General features: G+C 43.4%; 2 protein-coding genes across 2 annotated transcripts in view; one reads left to right on the top strand and one right to left on the bottom strand.

Annotated features, from left to right (window-relative positions):
- Positions 1-17,734, top strand: part of LOC146202745 (alcohol dehydrogenase class-3 chain H-like) — a 68,822-nt gene extending 51,088 nt beyond the window's left edge. The window contains exons 8-10 of the mRNA XM_084588300.1: positions 1,380-1,515; positions 10,168-10,306; positions 16,471-17,734. Of these exons, the coding sequence (XP_084444426.1) occupies positions 1,380-1,515; positions 10,168-10,306; positions 16,471-16,495 (300 nt within the window). The 3' untranslated portion in view covers positions 16,496-17,734. The remainder of the gene's footprint in view (positions 1-1,379; positions 1,516-10,167; positions 10,307-16,470) is intronic.
- Positions 17,735-18,042: 308 nt separating this feature from the next.
- The window catches only part of LOC146202744 (SPRY domain-containing SOCS box protein 3-like), a 28,087-nt gene continuing 25,602 nt past the window's right edge, over positions 18,043-20,527 (bottom strand). Inside the window, exon 4 of the mRNA XM_084601976.1 lies at positions 18,043-18,213. Within this exon, the coding sequence (XP_084458102.1) occupies positions 18,111-18,213 (103 nt within the window). The 3' untranslated portion in view covers positions 18,043-18,110. The remainder of the gene's footprint in view (positions 18,214-20,527) is intronic.

The following is a 20,527-nucleotide window of genomic DNA, read 5'->3' as shown; positions in this document are numbered from 1 at the left end:
GCCCAAGTAAAAAGGCTGGAAGAAGCAGGCTACCCGCCCCCATTAATATTGGCTGTTTCTGAAATGTTGCTTCAGAAAGTGAAGAGAAAAAATGTTGAAAGAAACCCGGAAGTACGAAGGAAGCCTATGCCAGTTATTCCTTACATCCATAAAGTTTCCCATGGCATCAAAAAAGTTGCAAGTAAATTTCAGGTTCAAGTTGTGTTTTCTGCGCCTTCAAAACTTTCTAAGCTTTGCTCAATGAATAAGCCAGATAAACGACTGGTTTGCGCTATTAAACATCAAAATAAGTTCACCAAATGTAAGTCAAGAGTTGTGTATCAGATTCCTTTGAGCTGTGGTTTGGTCTACATAGGGCAAACCGGTTGTTGTTTCAATGAGCGTGCCAGTGAACATATGCGGAATGTTCGCAATCAGCATGGAAGCTTCCTAGCAGACCACTGCAAAGCCTGCCAAGGGTGTCGTCCGGAACTAGAAAAGACGATTTTTTTGAAATCTGGTAGAGATAAAGTTGAGCGAGAAGTAGTAGAGGCTTTTTTCATCAAGAAAGTAGGAAGTTTGTGCGTTAGCAAGCCGTCCATTTCAATCAGCGACTCTGAGGTGGCTTTTCTTGAAGGATTCCTGTAGATTTTATACTTTGGTTTTATTTATTCTTGATAGGTGTTGTCGGTTGTTTTCGTTTTACGTTGACGATGAGGTGAATCCCTTAGCTTTTAAACTTCTTTGCACGTTCTTTCCGAGTTTCTGTTGGTCATTTTTGTTTCCATTGTCACCTGTTCAAGCGTTTCTGTTGGTCTTTCTGATAATCTTTGTCACCTGTTTTTGTTATTGCGGTCGAAGGGAGGTTTACAAACACGTGCCGTGTTTGTCTAGGGCACGAGCGTATTGCTTTGTGTGGTTGATTTCAATTTGTGGTTGATATGTTTATTTTGTGTGTTTGTACACTCCGATAATCTTAGGACTCTTTCGAACAGGTTGCTTTTATATATTTTTGGATAGCGTGCTTTACTGTGATGAATTGCTATTATTTGTTTACTGGCTGATTACACTGTGAGGTTGTCTTGTCTGTGACCAATATCGCCGGTGATCTGAGTGCTCTACGTGGATCACTTTGTGATAGGCCTTTGTGATACGGTTGGGTGCTTCATAAATATGAAAGGGTTTGGGCGAATAAACATCAGTTGAAAGTTGGCGCCTGTCCTGTTACTTTGGTGTTCCTTCCTTGTCCTCGTCACTTTCGCGCCGTCTTCATAATCCACTTCAACCATGAACCAACTAGCCCAAAGCAAAGTACTTCTTGAGCTGTTGGTGGCTGTCAGTGTTTGGAAAAGTTGAAGCAGTGTCATTGTTAAAATAGCTGTGCTTCCTTTTCTGCCCAGAGGGCTGCTCTGGAGTCGTGTCACAAGGGCTGGGGCGAGTCCATCATCCTAGGTGTGGCATCGGCTGGACAAGAGATCTCCACAAGACCTTTCATGCTGGTCACTGGCCGTGTGTGGCGTGGCTGTGCTTTTGGAGGCATGTTCACATTCCCATCACTTTTTAAAATGGGACACTTCACTGTTTGCTAGCCAAATATGCACAATATGTGTGTGTGTGTGTGTGTGTGTGTGTGTGTGTGTGTGTGTGTGTGTGTGTGTGTGTGTGTGTGTGTGTGTGTGTGTGCGCGCGCGCAATATAGGTATATGAAAATAATTGCAATGAGGACCAAGTGGTTTTCAGACCAACTAGACACCAGTTTGGTCAACTGCTAACCGTGCCACATGCTACTGCAAAATCTAGTTTCTGCCTGCTTTTGTGCTGCACCTGTGTCAAAAAGGCATTTAAATGCAAGCTTAAAACAGCACTTTCAAATGTTAGTTGCGCTGACTTTCTGTAACAGTATCACATTATCCGAAAAATGTTCGTCGTTTTCCTGCTGCTGAGAACGCGGAAGTAAAACATTCTGATGTCTATGAACAACACTCACTGGTGTGGCGTGGACAGTCTCATGCATAAATGGGCCAGCACTGTTGGCATTTTGCATAAATGCGGTTGCGATAATGTTGGGCATCAGATGAAAGAAATTTGCTGGCAGCCTCTAAGTGAGCCGCCACAGTAGTTTCATACTCATGGAGCAAAAAAAAAAAGAAAAAAAAAGAAAATGCAGCACCACATGGCACAGTGCTCGAGCCGACAGCTGTCCAGGAACATTTTAATAAAGAATGCGAGCAGGTGTCAGTGTCCTCACCCTTTTCAATCCTTATGTTGCATGGTGTACATGGAAATGGGCCAAAGGTAAGGTGGCCATTGCTGAGGTACGCAACCACTCCAGAGACCCAAACATTTCATCACTCCAAAAAAGCTGAACATCAGGCAGGAGAAAACCTTGTACCCATTTGAAGGCTGTAGGATACCCGGCAGCATAGGATCGAACCCAGCTTCTCCTGATTGAGAGGCTAAAGCTCTGCTAACCACTTTCGTCCTTCACAATTGTGTGCGGTTGAACCCCGACATAACAAAATTGCCAGCAATGACAAAATCTTCCGTTTTCATGAAAATCTTTCTTGTGAAAATGAGACTGCGCAGATAAGTAAGTGCAAACCTGGCCCTGCAGAAACGAAACTTTATTTGAAAAAATTTGTCATTGTCATCAATTAACAGGGTCAAGACACGGTCTTCCTGTTCTCCCTCAAATGGCTGGTGAAAAGAAAAAAAACATTTTGAAACTGAAGTACAGTCTTTTTGCACCATGCTGAGATGCGTTACTTGTCTGAAGTGTCCTGAATTGCTCATATTGGGGCATTTTGCTTTGTCGTTCAAAATTAACAATTGGAATAGCCATGGTAAGCAATAGGTTAACCCTTTCGCTGTCGAGCGTTTCTGGCCATGACGCATCCCCAGTGTCGCCTTGGTTTCAGGAAACGACCATGGCGATTTATTTTTTATTATAATTGCTATACAAATACCATAGTCATGGAATATGCACATTTCAGTGTTCGGCAGGTGTTGTTAATTAACATCATCATCATTATCAGCATGATTATAAATTAGATAAATGAAGATAATATAAGAAAAAACTGCTCGATACTTCTTGAGATCCGAGCTCGACTCGTATTTATAATCAAAAGCGCCATCGCTCCAGTCTGCAGTCGAAGGTCCTGCGCCGTCAGCCATCCGAAAGTAACCGCGTGCACGGAGGGCGCACTTTCAGTGGCCCGCACAAGAGAGATAAATGGCATGTTGTGAAATCAAGATGACAGAGGGGGATGGAAAGAGGCTAAAACAACCTCCTTTGCTGCTGCTAGCCGTAAGCAAGGGCGCGGCAAGAGAAAGCGAAAGCAGCGACTGAGTCGTGTTGACCTGTTGGATAGGCAACGGCATGAGCCCTGAGCGACCGCGCCCCAGACCAAAGAAGGTGGCGGGGGTGGACGCGGCCACTCCATACTCTTCAGTATATACGTGCCAGCACAACACGGGGCGAAAATATGAACTTTTAGAAAGATTTGATGGATGGCGCAGCCTGTCGAAGCGTGCCAGCTTCGCGCTCAGGCGCGAAGTTTTGAATGCATGATAGAGAACGTACCGGTACATTGGTGACGTGGGGGGGAAGCGCGAAAACGTACCAGTACGTTTGTGACAGCGAAAGGGTTAAAGAAAGGAGCGTGCTTCCTCATTGTGCATTTTATTGTCGCTAAACAATTTGCGAGAGTGGCAAAGGTAGCGTCTATTGATTATGTCATTCTACAGGTAAAGACTAAGTAAAACTTTGATATTAATTTTGCTTAAAAGTTCTGCTGATTCATGTAGTGAAATAATTCAATATAAGCGTACCTGAACAAAAAAATACCTTCTTGTTTAAATCTTTACATTGAGATTAAGTTCATATTGTTAATCTAGACCTTTGTTTTCTTGTTTAAAAAAAAAAAAACAAAAAAGAAAACTGCTGTCAGTTTGTATTTGTGTTGCCAGAGCTCATGATAATTTGCAGAATGTTAAAGGCGTACGCATGCTTTAGTATGGTCGTGAGTGTTGCCACTTCTCATACCCAGATTCTTGTCACAGCTTTGGAACTCTACAGTAAGTGAGCACATTTGTTGCCTCCGGTGATGAGTGGCACAGTGGTGTTTAAATTTTTTCTGTTTTTGGTAGTCGTGGTCTGATATCTTCCAAAAGGTTGTAATATAGGAAGCTGAGAAATCCACACTTCTCAAAATAGTTTGAGGCAGTGGCTTTGATCCTGAGCTCCAAAGAAAGGCGGTGCTCTCTGTGGCGTTCTTTTCTTTCTGTTTTTAGTTTTTTACCCACTCATCTAACTGAGGACTGCTGCTTGAGTAAACTTGTCAAAGCTTTCAACCCTTATTTTATGTATGCTGTACTTGTTTTTAGTGTTTGAATAGAGGAAAGGTTCAGCCCCTTCGCAGTGGCTTAGTGGTTAGGGTGCTAGACTGCTAAATCCAAGGACACAGGATCAAATTCTGACTGTTGCAGCCCCTTTTCGATGGAGGCAAAAAGAAAGATGCCCGTGAACTGTGCGATATCAGTGCACTGTAATGAACACCAGGTGGTCAAAATTTCTAAGAGTCCGCTTCTACGGCTTCTCTTATAGCCTGTCTTTTTTGGGATGTTAAACCGCATAAGCCCAGCCAGAACAAAAGTTATAGGATGCTACGGTAGAATGTTGGTGATATGAATTTCATGGGGCTGCAAGAAAATTCATATCATCAAAACGAATAAAAATAAAATAAAAATCAGTCGACGACTGATTTTTCGGACTCTCAATGGACCACGAAAAATCGGGCAGTCCGAAAAACAAATGTGCACCAAAAAAAGCTCAATTTATTGCCTATTATTCACTTGGAGGCTGGAAAAAGTCATGAATGCTTTTCTGCACCATGCTCCGCTTCCGTGTTAACAGGTCCGCCTGAATTTCGCTTGCATCCGCACAGCTTGCGTCGGCTGCGCTGCTGCAGGTGAGTCATCGTCGTCATCACTCTCAGACTCCACAAGCACTTGGCAAATAATTTCTACATCTGTGAGCCCAGCGCACAGTTCCAACTTGTGGTCCACGTCTGTGAACTCTGAAAAAGAGACGGCTGATGGAATTTCGACACCAGCAGTGCGAAGGTTGTGAATGAGCTGCTCACTGCCTGACAGCTGCTCGACGATGCTCTCCTCGTCCAAGGCAGCCGACTCGTCGTTGAGCACAAATCCCACGTGGCGGAAGCATTTGCGCAGCGTTGTGGGTGCTACAGACTTCAACGCATTGGCAAGCATGCTAAGTGCTCCATGCAAATCGACAGATTAGGTTTTCCCACTGTCGAGGCACACTGCAACCACCAACCACTGGATCACAACACCGACTGCGTTGAGTGCCTTCTCGCTGCAGTGTTGCAAGCAAAAAAAAAAAAAAAAAAAAAAAGTCTTATAAACTTCAGAAACGGCTTTTTGAAGAACTATAACCACCAAATACCAACCACTGGTTCACAACACCGACTCTGTTGAGTGCCTTCTCGCTGCCTCGTTGCACGTAAAAAAAATAACAAAAAAAAAACAAAATCTGGAAACAGCTTCTTGAAGAACTGAAGCCGATTCAATTAAATGAGAGCCACAGTAGCGACAGAACGTAGTTCTCGCATCAGCACGACCACAGCTAGGAAGCCGATTCAATTAAATGAGAGCCACAGTAGCGACAGAACGTAGTTCTCGCATCAGCACGACCACAGCTAGGCCTACTCGCTACACTCGGCAACGCACTTGAAACATGGCAAACATACAGAGAAACAGGCAGTCGAAGTGATCACGCTAAAAGAAGAAAAAAAGCACTCCGGAGGCGAGCAGCGATGGCAGCGACGTCCCGGAAACGGAAGCTGCTAGGCAAATAATATAGCCTCGATCCAGTGACAGTTTAGCTGAGGAGCGACATGCAAGGCCGGCACCGGTTTCGAGGCTATTAAAGGAAAAAGGAAACAAACAAGATGGCGGCGACAGCGCTCAAAATGTGTGGCAGTTGGCCCGGCTGACGCTTGGAATGTCCGAAAAATCGAATAGCCCTCCTTAGAGTGTCCGAAATTTTGAGCAGCGTAATACATTGACTTGATAAGGTATGTCCTGGGGCGGGAAAAAGTCCGAATAATCAAGCATGTTCGAAAAATCGGTCGTCGACTGTATGCCGAAACTTGGGAAAGGCAGTCAATCAAATCGGTTTACAGCCAAGTAGGTTTAGTTGGTCGCACGGTCACAGCTTGCCACTTGCGGTGTGTACAGCATGACAGGAGTTGATGGCGTGCCGGCCGCGCGCCGTCACAGACTGCTCTCGATGTGTACAGCGTGACTAGCGATTGTGAAGTCTATGATGTGCGGGCCGTGGCATTGGCACTGTTGCACAGTATCACGGCCGATGGTTGCGACATCGGCGATTTGTGGGTCGCGTGCCGCTGCAGACTTTTCACGACGTGAAAAGCGCGACAGACGATGGCGATGACGGCAATATGCAGTTCGCCCGCTTCCGTGTACTTCTCTTTACATGTACAGCACGACAGGAAATAGCGAAATAGCGACGTGCGGCGGTTCGTACAGTCTGACTAGCATTCATGGAGTCGACAATGTGCGCTTCGTGCAGGCCCACCATACGCTGCCGCCAAATGCTATTGTCATGACGTCGGCGATTTGTGGGCCACGCACCTGAAGACTTGACTTTTCGTGGCGTGTAAAGCTGCATTCACACTGGCGACTTGCAAAGGTCGCGCGACAAAGTTTAGTCGACTGGCGACGAGCGCCAATCGAAACAGAGTGTTTGCACAAGATTTGAATGAAGAGCCAACTTCTGCGCCTTCTCGGACCCTTTCAGGCATGGTAAAAGTATTTCAGCACGGAAAAAGACCTTGTGGTTTTCTGTTTCGGCAGCCAAAAGTGATTTAGTTCGACGAAGACGGAAGTGGTGGTGGTGTGCGCACCCTTGTTCACAGTCTCGCGAAGTAGCAGATCAGGAAATGCCTCATGCCCGAGCGTCAAGCACACGACAAAGGATACAAGTACAAGCGCTAATGAGTAGGCTTCACGCTCGCAGTGATCCCTGACGTGTGCCCAACAACTATGTGCACAGCAAGTCGCAACTTTTTAATTTTCCTGCCAAAGAAAGGAGGTAAAAGTAGAAAAACATGGTGCCCTGCAATGCAATGAATTGGCTGAAAAGTTCTGTGAAGAAGTCGCATTGCAAGAAATCGGTCAGCCAACGACTTCCTCAAACGAATCTCTGATGGCTCGTTTGGGTCTCCCCCTTCATGACGAATAGCCCCCTCTTCCAACAAATCGAATCGCCATTGTGTATGCGGCTTAAGCATGCAGGCCATACGTCGCCACGCTCATGATACATACAGCACGACGGTGATCGCGAATTCAACAATGTGCGGGCAGTGCATATAGTGCTCAAGGTTGCAGTCGCAATTTGCATGTTCATATCATTCATAGTGGCGCAGGACAGTGTTCGGAACAACCGAAATTTTGCAAATTGTACACAGTGCACTCCGGATGGGGAATTTCGCGGATTCGTATCATCTTAAAATTTGCATCAACTTGATGCATATCATTGAGATTTTACTGTATTTGTATAGATATGTTCATAAAGCAAACAGTATTTAGTTTTGCATTGTGTTAAGGTGCATTTCTGACATTTCAGAGAGCCTCTGGTTCTTGGAAGTTCAAATGAGAGTCTGCCATATTTCCTTAAGGTGTCTTTCTTTTAAATATGCAGCATAAAACTTTGAGCTGAAGACATCTCAGGTGTAATTCTGTGATAACGACAAACTTAAGGGCATAACACTCCTCAAATCACACACATACAGCAATGTTTGTTGACATAGGAGATTTGAGAACTGTAATCCATATGCTCGAAAATGCTTGCAAATACAGTTAAAGCGAATTCCTCGGTATCATGAAGTTTTTCAATTCCCAACGTTGCCCCCATTGAGGTGCATGCGTTTGAAAACTCTGTAATAAATATGTTGCGGCGGTTGACCTTGATATAGTGAATTCGTGGCACCGACTACCTCTTAGCTAGTGCTGAATTACTGGAAATTTAGTAGAACCCCTGAAGTTTCATGGCGATAAAAAATGAACTGACGTGAGAGGAACGCCTTATGATACAGCAACAAACGACCGCCATTGACACAGCGCGCCACGTTTCAGTGTGGCAAATGCAGCAGTTATGCATGGCAAGCACAGCAGTCTCTGCTGTTTGCTTTTGGAATATGTCATTACAGTAGTTTATGCTTAAAAGCAGCGAAAAATAATAAAATAAAAAAAAATTGCATGCGATTTCGCTACTTCCTAATGCGAAATTTGAGTGCAGCTCATCAGCTGTTTCAAATTTTCGATAGATTGAAGCAAAGAATTCGAGCAAGACATGTATGTACAATTACAGATAACTTATTATTTTCTTTTTATCACGCATATTTCTTTTTCAAGAAACACTCCACTAACAGTTCTTGATTGTCATGAAGGAAGCTTTGTGGTTGGAGAAATAGATTGATATGTGCTCGACTTGCTGCACCAATGCCTGGTTCTCAAAAACAAGGTCTATGCAAGTATTTCACGTGGTTGTCACAGCCATGGGAGGCATTGCGAGCGAGAAGAGCGGGATGTTCTACCACATCAGTGTGCAAGAAATTCCTGTTTGTCATGTCTATGTTAAAGCCCCCCACTATTAACATTGGTGTCGATTGATGGACAGTTAATGTGAGTTGCAGGAAGTGCGGCTTGCAGTGGCAAACGGCGGCGACTATGCGTTTTGGCTCGGGAGGTGCACATATCGAGATCCGCCGCTACCAATCCAGTAAGGCCGGGACTCGTGCCACATAGTGGAAATTTCCTTTCCTGGGCGCGCACGTTCTTTGCAGTTGAAATCAACTCAATTCAACTCATTGCAGATTCCTGGTGGAGACAGGATTTATTAATTTATTTTATGTTTAATTATGGAGCTGGTTACAAGGGACAACGCCGATGGCGACGCCGCGAAACGCAGGAACGGGTGCCAAAGAGCTGCGGTCTAAAAGACACAGGGCGAGCAGTGTGCGTCCATCACTACCTTATGGTTACTCGCAGTCTTCCGCTCCTTGGAAGAGGAAACAGCAGAGCGCGCCGGGAATGCGAAGCAGAGCCAGTTTCCTGGGCCTACAGTGGTGGGCGAGCGGGAACATGCATGAAGACGTAGGTGCCTCCTCGCTCGGCAGTGGTGCAAACACGCATGTTCTCATCCAGACTGATTCCTCCTCCACCTCCTTTTCCCGTTCCCTCGTAGACGCTTCGCACGAGCCGTGGCAGAGGTGGAGGCTGCTGCCATAGTCTCACTAGGCCCTTGGCAAGATTACGAAATGCTTCACCACTTCTATAACCTAGAATAATTTTGATTTACTGTAAACACTTTCAAGGTGGTTTCCCTTAAAATCAATTCTTAATCTGGTTTTCGTTACACATTGCCGGTTTGAGTCTTAATGCAAAAACTGCATATAACGAAAATCTGGATGTAATGAAAAATTGCAGATATTTTGCAATTTTGTTATAACCAGATTTAACTGTAAAATTCTTTTGCTCCGAAATGCTCCAGATTGAAATTTTGAATGCTCTAGACTTCTAAATTAACGTTCTTGTACCACAAATTGCTCCAAGTTGGAAATTTTTGTGCTCTAAGAAATGCTATAAATTGCATCTTTGACATTAGTGTCACTGTGTCAGGTGGTAATTAGCTTGAATTTAGGAAACGTAACAGCGCAAAGGCATGCCCAAAACACTAGAGAACACAATGTGACACAAGCGCTCGTGTCACATACTGTTCTCTTATGCGGAAAGAAAATTGATGCGGAAATGAGGGGCTGATTATGATGCAATGAAAGGAGCCAATAGTCTGGGAGTTCAAGATAAATGCAGGGGATATCTTTTCTTTTTAATATTTTGTACTTGATATTGACCAGAATTAGTCCTTTAAAGATTTTAGGGAGTAGATTATTAAATACAGAGTGGAAGGGAAAACAATGCGCTGATGTTGGTTCCTTTCATTGTGTTCTCTTGTGTCTTGTGGTTGCATGTCTGTGTGCTGTTATACTTCCTAAATTCAAGATACACCAACTCACCCAAGAAGAAGTTCTAATGGTAATTAGCTGTTTTATATCCATATTTTCATCATTTCATCTGCAGGTTGGAAGAGCGTCGACCAAGTTCCTGAGCTGGTGAACAAATATATGCAGAAAGTAATCAAGTTGGATGAGTTCGTCACCCATACAATGCCTTTAAAGGAGATCAACGATGCATTTAAGCTCATGCACGATGGCCTTGCGTGAGTCCATTCTTCTGAGAACGTAGAGGTGTTTTAAATTTGTGCTTTAAAGATTTGGGCAAGTTAGTGCAACATGCTCTGGGATGAATTGCGCGATATGGAAAGCCGTGGACAAAGAAAGAAAGCAAACACTTTTAGAGGCCTAGATTAGCCCTTAATTGGGTTTCGGGCAATATTGTTGCTTATGCATGGTATATCCCAGCATTACAGGTGCCTGACTGGTCAATACACAAAGCATTTTAATGTTTCGCACCACATAATAGCAATTTTATCGAATTCTAGAGTGGCATATTTTTAAACGTCTGAGCATTTCATTCTAATCATTTGCTCCTATAAATTGTGGGCATCATTGCACATCACTAAACTCGTCAACGTTTGCCTGAGGAATTCCTTCGAGTGCATGCTCACCTGCATGTTCATTTCTGCCTCTCTCTTTCAGTGCATGTAAAGGGCATTTATGCGAGCATATCGATCCTTCCTTGCCACTGTAATTCTGCATCATGCGATGGCATCATTATTTCCTGCTATAGATGATACTGCTTGGATATGTTGAAAAAGTAATAGTATCTTAATATAGTTTTTGCTGACTGTGTTGTTATATTTGCGTAGTCATAGTGATGTGTGCATTCTGTTCTGCTCGAGGTGGTCATTATCAGTCAATTCATAGTGTTTATTACCACCACAAGGGTACTTTTAGCATAACCTTGTTAGTTTGGGCTTCAAGGTTGGGAAATGTGCCATGACCAAATTATTTGAAGTTTTGAATTAACAAATGGCCCCAAGAAACTGCCAAAACCATTCAAAAAATATTGAAATTTATTCTATAAAAACTTGGGCTGCGGTCAAGTGCTTGGAGATGAAAACTACATGCCAGCGACACTTGAGTTTCATCGATGCTTCACTGTATGCACACTGTCCAAGGTGTCAACACATAAACTTCCCAAGGTTGAAAAGGTCGTTGCTGCTTCCTCCACTAGCAGCGTCATTGCATATGTAGAGGCCACCGCACAAACTGTGAACAGCTCGTGACGAATTTACAGTTTCAGTGCACAAAACTATGAAGAACTATGAAGACGAAAACGTGAGAGACCATTGCCTTCTGAAACATGTGCTAGTGCCAGAGTGTCCACATGCATCAAAAGTTTTTGGCTGGCGATCATGACACTCGGTAATGTCATCTGTTGAGGTGCTTGAATCATAGGTGAATCGCATATAGAACACGCAGTGCCGAGTAATGGTGGCACTTGACCTATCTGTTAGCATCATACTTCTGCTCAGCCAAAGTATTTCACAGTAGCGACCGCTACAGAGGGAACATGACAGATTACCACCACCCACGCCGTAGCCTCCTCGTTTTCTCCTCATGCTTCTGCTCTAACCTCCTCCCTCATTTTCCTCCTTGTGCTGTCTTTGCTGTTGCAGCATTTTCTTCCTGTATAATGCTTTGCGTTCACTTTTTCATTCTCCACTGTACTCAGCATTCACTCTGCCAGTTACACTGCTCGACTCATGAATTCTTTCGTTACCGCGAGAAAATGGCAGTTTTTCATAGGTCTGGGAAGATAATTTTTGCCAGTACAAATAATACTGCAGCACACGTTGCAGCGTACAAAATTGCACATAATGGAATGCCCTTTATAAAAACATAAGTTACGATACAAAGCAAAAACATTATTAGGAAACACACAAAAAATCGGAAAATTGCCTTTTTTGTAGCGAGTTCATAAAAATAAGATAGAAAAGGCACAATATCTACAGACTCATCATTAACAAAGAAAATTTAGAATATACATATTGACTATCAATCACACAGGAACACTGTGTAAAAAATTATCTGTACAGCGCCATTCTTCAGCTACATATAAAAAAACTACAGGTGGAAAGAGCCTCACTTCTTGTGCCATGCAGTGAAACAGTTTCTTGTTTTCATGAGGCACCAAACCAAAACTGCTGCAAACTGGCTGTAAAGGCAGAGTATACATGTTGGACATGCGGCGGACCTTCAGGAATGCGTTTACGTGGAATAAAACCACCCGGACTCAGAGTCAAAGCTCTCTAGTGAATAGCTGGCGCCATTTTCGGGTAATTATCACCACTCAACACCGTGAAATAACAAAGCCAACAATATGGTTCGATATTTGACTTGCTGCAAGTCTTTTGATCACAAAAATTTAATGTTAATACTGCATTACCAGAAGTGGCAGCTTTGGCTTTTTCTTTTCTTTCTTTTTTGTTTTCAAGCACGGCTGCCACACCCCCTTTCACAATAACACATGCACATTAGTTTTCAAAAAGGTTCATTAAAAATCGAAACATCGCCAGAGTGGGACAATTTAAACTGGTTCTACAAGTGCAGTGCCTAGACTACTAACCACTGGGTGGCGCGCCACATGCATGAGAAATGATTCCAACATGTTGAAATCGGTGATTTAAAGCATTGATCACAGGTGATCGATTTGAATAGGCTTGGTAACGAGAGTTAATGGACACCTAGTAGCTGTGCTTAAAAAAAAAAGACCAGTGACTTGCCATTCGGCATCCAAACAGCATGGTAGGGTGCGCAGCTGGCTGGCCGAGTTCAGGTGCTGTCTTGGTTGGCTGACGTGGAGCTGGGTAAGGTGGCACCGAAACTCTGTGACCCCAGACTGTTTATTGGCAATGATGCTGTCCAAGTGGTGTTATACTTGCCATTGCGAGCACCTCGCAAGTTCTCAAGCAACACTGCACCACGCAATTCACTTTAGCATAATATCCTATCCAGCGCTCCACAGGGAGCCAGCTGGAATCAGCCGCTGTGAGCCCAGCTGCATCCAAATTAACTAGTGCCCAATACTGTAGACATGCATGGATGTTGGCCAGAACCGTGTCAGAAGTTGTAATCTTGCTGATGCGATTCTTCTCACGGGATTATCATGGGTCATGAATGGAACATTTTAGGCAAATAACTTGCTTTTATTATCGCACATTGAATAACCCATCATTCTGCGCTAGGCTTTTTTATTTCTCAATGTTCACAAAAAAGCTTTTCTGAAACTCGCAGAAACTAAGCGCATATTTATTGTTTAACTCCTCACCAATGACAAACCCACCACAAGGAGCGTCTAAAGCTTAAAACTCTGCCAACTTCACCAAGAGAGCTACCCCACAGGAGATCTTGTCAATAGTAAACATGAAGGTTGGCGCGCAGCATCTTGGCAGGCTGCCAAGGTCAGCGCTGTGGACTGTGACAGTGCACATGCGGAACTGAGAGACTCACTATGAAAATTTGAGGGGAAGCAAAAGAGTAAATTATCAATGACACAACTGGGAGGGGAGGTATATTATATGAACAAATAGTACTGAAACATCGGTCACGAATTACAGTTACTGTGGCTGTGCCTTTTCTAACATTTTTTTTTTTTTTTTAGCTGCCTGTTGGAGAAAAATTCAAAACTGCGAGAGTTTCTCGTATATTTTCTCGATAGTGTTATCCAAACCAATGTGAAAACACGATCATATTGGCCGTCTCTATAAGATGTCGGCCGGGAATAAAAATAAACCGTATTATGCCAAAAAAACGTACTGAGTACCATCATATCAACGAGATTTCATTATAATGAGGTTATACTATAGGCGCACATCTATCTTTATAGTATATAGAAGGTGTGTCCATTGAAGCTTCAAATTAGATTACCATATTTTCTCGTGCATAAGACACGATTTGTTCACAAAAATTTGGTAGTGCGTCTTGTACAACGATTTGTCTTATATGCCTTTTTGTTTTCTATTTTGTGCGACTTCCATAGGAGAACTTTGTTATGGAACGGTGGCAGCAGCGACTTCTGCAATTACAGTGCCTACGGTTATCTCACAGGCCCCTAGCATTAATGATACGAAATGCTAAAAGATTGTGACATCCGCGCTCCTCTCCCTTTTCACACTGCTAAGATAAGCTAGCTCACTTTTACAATTGCAGTTTGCAGCATTGTTTGGTGGCTACTGCATGTGTGTTTTCTACTTCCTGCGTGTGCTTAGCCACTTGAGCCACGGCGCAGCAACGATCAATGCAGTCGTGAAAAGCGCAAAGAGGATGTGGCAGCGCTGTCTGCGAACTTTTGATAGCGTATTCGAAGATGAAGCCTTTCAAGGCTTTTTGTAATGATAAAGTGTTGCCTATTTTTTTCTTTTTGTATCATTTGCGTGTAACGAGTTTTCTTTCAGACACAGAGCATTTTGCAATAATCACTCTGTGATGTATTTCTACCATGCTGCCTGGTTACATGCAAATTTTTTTGCATGGACTTGTTTGTTGATCGTACTCAGTATTGTATGTCATGGCATGGTATATGGGGTTTAACGTCCTGAAGAGACATTGGCTATAAGGGGCATAATAGCGGAAGACTCTGGTAATTTTCAGCCACCTGGGACTCTTTATTGTGGTTAGTAAAATGATGACCCAAAGCCATATGTAGTGCTTGCTCATTTAAAAAACTGTACAAAAAAAAATGGTTTAATTGCTTCCCTGGGCATTCAACATTTTTCCCACTTCAAGTTGTTAAATACATCCCTGCCTTACCATCTGTTCTGTTGGCCAACCCGGTTATTTCTGTTGGCAGAGTGACTGCTGCGGGCCAGCAGGATGCTGGTTTTAAACTCTGAACCAAGATCGATTTTTCAACTGTGAAGTTTCCATGGAAGCTGTATAGGTTTGTTTTGCAGCTTTATGGCTCTGCCTAGGCCAGTGTTAATAAGTAACTACTTCCTTATTGAAACACACACACAAAAGTCTTGGATGAAGAGGAGGCGCAGCATAATTTTCTTCTCACAGTTTGTGAAGATGCATGAATTGCACCAACTGCCTGACACCACTGCTAGGATTTGCTATTAGTCAATTTCAAGACAGCTACACTATTGTTTCTCAAAATCAACTGGCCATTTTCATACCACATCAGAAGGATGTAGCAATGCTGAAGGCAGTAGGTGTGCCTACCATACCCGTATGATTTGGGACCTTGTAACGTCTTGCGAGCAAAGTACAATTAAATCTCGTTACAAGAGACACTCGGTTATAAGAGACATTTGAAAATGGTTTGGTTGGTTTTCCTATGTCTGCCATGTTAACAACATTGCATACAAGAGACATGGTTACAAAAGACACTCTGTTTCTAAGGGCAACATTTTCAGGTCCGTGGAGTAAATGCTCCACTATTTAGAAGACACAACCCAGGTGTGCTTATGCAATGCATCTGAAATGTACCATCTTGCTCGTACATGATGCACTTCAGATTCCCTTAGCTAAATTCTGTTGCATATCAGTGTCCTTTTTGTTGTGTATATCAGGAACTGAGGAGTGCTTCCCCATGATTGGAAAGTCAAAACGGCATCGCATTACTGTTACCTACGAAGCAAATCAAAATGCACGAATGACATCCCGCATTTTTAACTCCTCACTGTTAAAATTTGATCACAAGACAAAAGCTTAGAATCCTGATGTCTTTCTCTTTGTGAATCATTTGAGGGTGACAAGCCTGTAAGCATCTGAGGGTGACGAGCATGTAAAAGTGCCTCAAAGGAAGGCTTGCAAAGTAAAGTGCTTTACCTCCAGAATTTGGGAAGGAATACACTCTGCACTCACAAAAATACATACTAGTATGAATAACTTCTTTAAGCTTTCCTGAATAATTTCCTGTTAATGCATGTGAATGCGTTTATATACCGATGTGCAGTAAACTGATCAACACAATGCTTTTAAAATTTTTGGTTACAAGAGACCTTGCTTACAAGAGACATGTTTTTCGGGTCCCTTGAGTGTCTCTTGTAACGAGGTCTTACTAAACTTACTGAATCCCTAGATTGCATTGTCATATGAGGCAAATAATACTTGTCTGCACACAGCAGAGAACCCGCAAGCTTAGCAGCGTCTGTGCCTTTTACTGAATGGCCACTGCAGCTTGGCTACCTAGCTGGACGACCTGGGTTCAATCCCAGCCACAGCAGCAAAATGCAAAAGGTGTCCATGTGATGTTGGTGCACGTGGAAGAACCTCGGGTGGTGCAAATCAATCGAGACCTCCACTATGGCATCCCTTGTAGCCTATGTTTCTCTTGGACGTTAAACCCCCACAGTGCTTTTGGCCTTTTTTGCTTAACATGTGATTAAGCTTTTTCTTCTTTTTCTTCTTTCAGCATTCGTTCAGTCGTAAACTTCTGAGGATGAAGCAACGGTGAAATGTATCGGTATTTTTACCACAGAGGACACCTTTGGAGGCAAGGGGTAGAAGCACCAAGCAGAGTTGCATAATACCCTTTGACTTTCGTTGTTTAGTGTGTGCTTTTGCGGTTGTGTGGAAGTGTATACGCATACTCAAACCACAAAAGACAGAAGCAAGTCAATAAATAAATGCTTTATTACCTTTAATATCATGCTGTAGTAGAAAGTGCTTGGTGTTTCCAGCGCAAATTGCATTGGAAGTTGTAATTCGGCATTTTTAAGTACCTTGCCATAATTCTATCAAAACTGTACAAATGTTGACTATACAAATGGCCTGACAGAAGCAAAACACGTTAGTGAAGACAATCAAGGAATTTGCTGTAGCCTGGGTCGTGATGTCATTGCAGTCTTTGAGTCATACCTTTGTGGCAAATGTTTGACAGGCTTTGAGCACACCTCTAGTAAGCACTGCTAGTAGAGCAACTGTGCTTACGGACTAGTGTTACACCATCTTGTAAAAACTTGAGACTGTGCAGCTGTGAAAAAGAAGTGATGGTAGGCAGTGGCTGTTCATCGTCAAAAAAGAAAAGCATGCGCGGTCAAAAAAGAAAAGCATGCGCGGGCATGAAAAATGATGTACAGTCTTTGTCAAAAGTATACGGCCCAGGGATTTTTCTTCTAAGCCCCGTAACGGGGCACGTATTGCAACTCTGGCGTTCAAAATCTTATAGATGACGAAGCTTGTCCTCATTCTGCTCTAGCTTACATTCATATTCCTGTATTGCTACCAGGAGCTGCGTTGCAGGGCTTAGAAGCGAAACCCTTGGGCCGTATATTTTTGACAAAGGCTGTACCATCCAAGGTGCATGCAATCACAATGTTCCCTTGTATATTTAGTTCGCCCTGACATGATGCAAGACAGCCGAAAAGCTGAGCAGAAAGGGTGCCAGTGAGTGTGGCTCAGTGAGGCTGGAACCAATACCATTACTTGGCAGGTACTTTACGTAAGCAGCATGGTTAAATTTTACTGTGTTGTTAAGAACCATTCAAATTTACAGCGTTAACCATGTAAACTGCAGGGATAAAATGTGTCTGGCTGTCCCTGGTTGGCATTTCAGCATTCTTTTGTGAGCATCTTAACTGCATGAATAAAGTAGCTGTCGAGATAAAGTTTATGTGGTGATAGCCGATTGTGTTACAGCTATTTTTATAAGCATTTAAACTGCATAGATAAATTGCTTGTGTGTGGCAATACTTAGTTAGTGTTATGGCTATCTTTAGAACTGCTTGGATAAATTTTGGTTAATACCTAGTTGGTTTAGAGTTACTTTTATAAGCATTTAATCTACATTTGTAATGTTTGGTTGGTGTTGAAACTCTCTTTTACGAAAAGACAACATGTTGGTCAAACTGGGCATGCTGTGGAGAATCTGGTTAGTGTTGCAAAATACAGGAAAGACTGCTTGAGAATGTGCTTGCATCATGTCTTGGCTTGTGCACACTTGGCTGCTGTCAAGACAAAACTCTCTGCACAATGATGACCTGACTAGTGAAAGCGTGTTAGCAGTGGGCTTGAGAGGCATCGCGACTAGAGGGACAGCAGGAAGCTGTGCCTTCACATGTCCTCATGAAGAACGTAGTGCTGGAGAAGATGGGGTAGCCCCAGCTGCAACACGTCCTCTGGCCCTGCAGTGTTCCTCAGGATGACTTCACGACAGCTGTGTGGCATGAGCAAAGCTCACTGTCAGGTAACCATACATGCATCAACTTGTCAACTTATGTACATGCTTCATTAACGACTTGGTGCCATTTAGTTTGGCTGAATCTTGGGCACCTGTCTACTTGAACCATTGGTTGGTTCATTATGTACCTAGTCCAAGCATTTATTGCTCTGAGGCACCAAACCGGAAAGTAGGATGCTAGCACTAGAACACTGACTAGCTTAGATGTAGCATGATGCCATGAGACACCTTTGTGCTACCTTATTGGAGCTTAATTCACTCCCAATGATTGTTTTTAACTTGAAATATCCACAAGTTTTTGCAAAATGTGTGGTTATCTCATCGGGGGTGGATTGTTGTGCCATTTGGTTACAAATACTATTTTCCATGCAGAAGCATTAAATGAGCTGAAATTGCGCCAAAGGCCAGCACGGTTTTTCACATCTATATAGTATTTCTGACTTTCTAGTTCCCATGGGGGCAAGTGAGTATTTGAGATTTCCACATTATTGGCGAGTAGTGCATATGCTATTGGATTTGATAAAATCTTGATAAGTAATCGCCGCCATTTTCAAATGGTGCTCAACACTTGTAGCATCTCTTGCGTCACATCAGCAACTTGTGTTTTCCTGGACTAAAATGAGAGAAAGGGTACGTCTCAAATACCCGCAACTGCTGCGGACACGGCACAGTAATATTGTGCATTAATGGTTGTTGAGGCACGGTTGGCATGGCTGCTGCGCTCTCGTGTCAGAAAACAAGATGCAGCATGTCATGGCATCGGGCCACTGCGCAATCGACAAGCGGTACTGAACGAGTCATCGAAGGCCACAAACGAGCTTTAGTCCTGAAATCGATTTCGATCACTACCTAAGGGATGTGCCCACTCTTAGACTGCTTTAGTGTGCACTGCAAACCGATAAGCGATTTGAATTCGGAGTTCTTCCTCACCGAGGCAGATTTTTACGCCTTTCCAGATTCGCGGCTTTGCTCCAGATCGCTGATTGGATAACACCAGCATGTACAGGGAACAAGAAAAGTGGCAAAGCTAGAGCTCAAGAGCCAGCCTGCGCAACTACATCTCGCACAGCATGACAGCGTCTGCATCTTGTGGCATAGTTTAGTTTTCTCACCTGCACTGCGCGCTTGGAACATTCTAAATTTCAAAGTTAGCAAGGGGTTGGTGGTCCCGCCCATCTTGCAGCTGTTTCCCAAGCAGCCTTGTTATGTGAGCCAGCACAGCGCTATGCTACTCGGACACCAAGCTTGGCTGTCTGCCTCTGGGGAAAGTATCTCTGGCGATTTCTTTTTTTTTTTTTTTTTTTTTTTTAAACTGCGTGTCTTTATATACTCGTAATTATTATGAAAGCGAAACAGAAGTTGTATGACAACACAACAGTGGTGCTCCCTCCTTTCATGCATGCCTCCTTCCTGTATATTGAGTGCTGTACATGGCACAACCTGGCTGAGGACTTTGCCAACTCCTGGCTGATGGGACTCTTCGAATTAGCTGCAAAGGCAGTTCAGAGATGACAAATGCAGCACCATTATGCTCCTTGTGTGGCATGCGAAAAACCTGTCATTTAACATAACACTGCGTTTTGAACTGGGATCCAGTCCTCCACTATGGCGTCTCTCATAGCCCGAGTCGCTTTGGGACGTTAAACCCCACGAACCACACCAAACATTTGTCTTACGTACGGAGTAGGAATAATTTGTTCTGACAGTACAGCGTTCAAGCAAATATTCTTCCCAAGGCTGGGCTTTTTTTAATGGGGATTCAGGCATGTACGTCAAAGGCAGCTTCACACTTCGTAAAATTGGCTGGAAATTTTGCTTTCATCCCTTTGCATCCCAATTTTACCTAAACTTAAAACCAGCCCGAGTGACATGGATGAAGACAAGACGAACGAAGCACTGACACACATTGAACAAAAAAAAAAAGAAAAAAAGATGAAGGACCAGTCGGAGACAGACACACCGTCGCCGTCCACCGACCGTGTGTGTGTATGTCTCCTACTGGTCTGTCTTTTTTTTTCACTTTTTTTTTTTTTTTTGACGTACCAACTTGCCCAGCAATTCAGGCTATTGAAAAGGGCCCGCAGAATGAAAAATGAAGCCTACAAAGGTTGGAGTAACAGCGCGAGGAACCTGGATATAGAAGAGTTAGTCCTTTCTGTCTCCGTCCACGTCCTCTGTGCTGTTTAAATCAATCATGAACAAACAGGTATACATGGGCTGCATCTTGCCCTAGTAAGTTTAATTCAGCTATCAAGTGCTCTGAGAGATGACCAAGCGAGGGGTACGGAAT

The sequence above is a fragment of the Amblyomma maculatum genome, chromosome 1 (assembly GCF_055883805.1).
Source record: "Amblyomma maculatum isolate TAMU_Amacu chromosome 1, ASM5588380v1, whole genome shotgun sequence".
NCBI classification, from domain to species: Eukaryota; Metazoa; Arthropoda; class Arachnida; order Ixodida; family Ixodidae; genus Amblyomma; species Amblyomma maculatum.
Note: the sequence above shows the minus strand (reverse complement) of the source record. Positions and strands in the feature narration are given on the sequence as shown.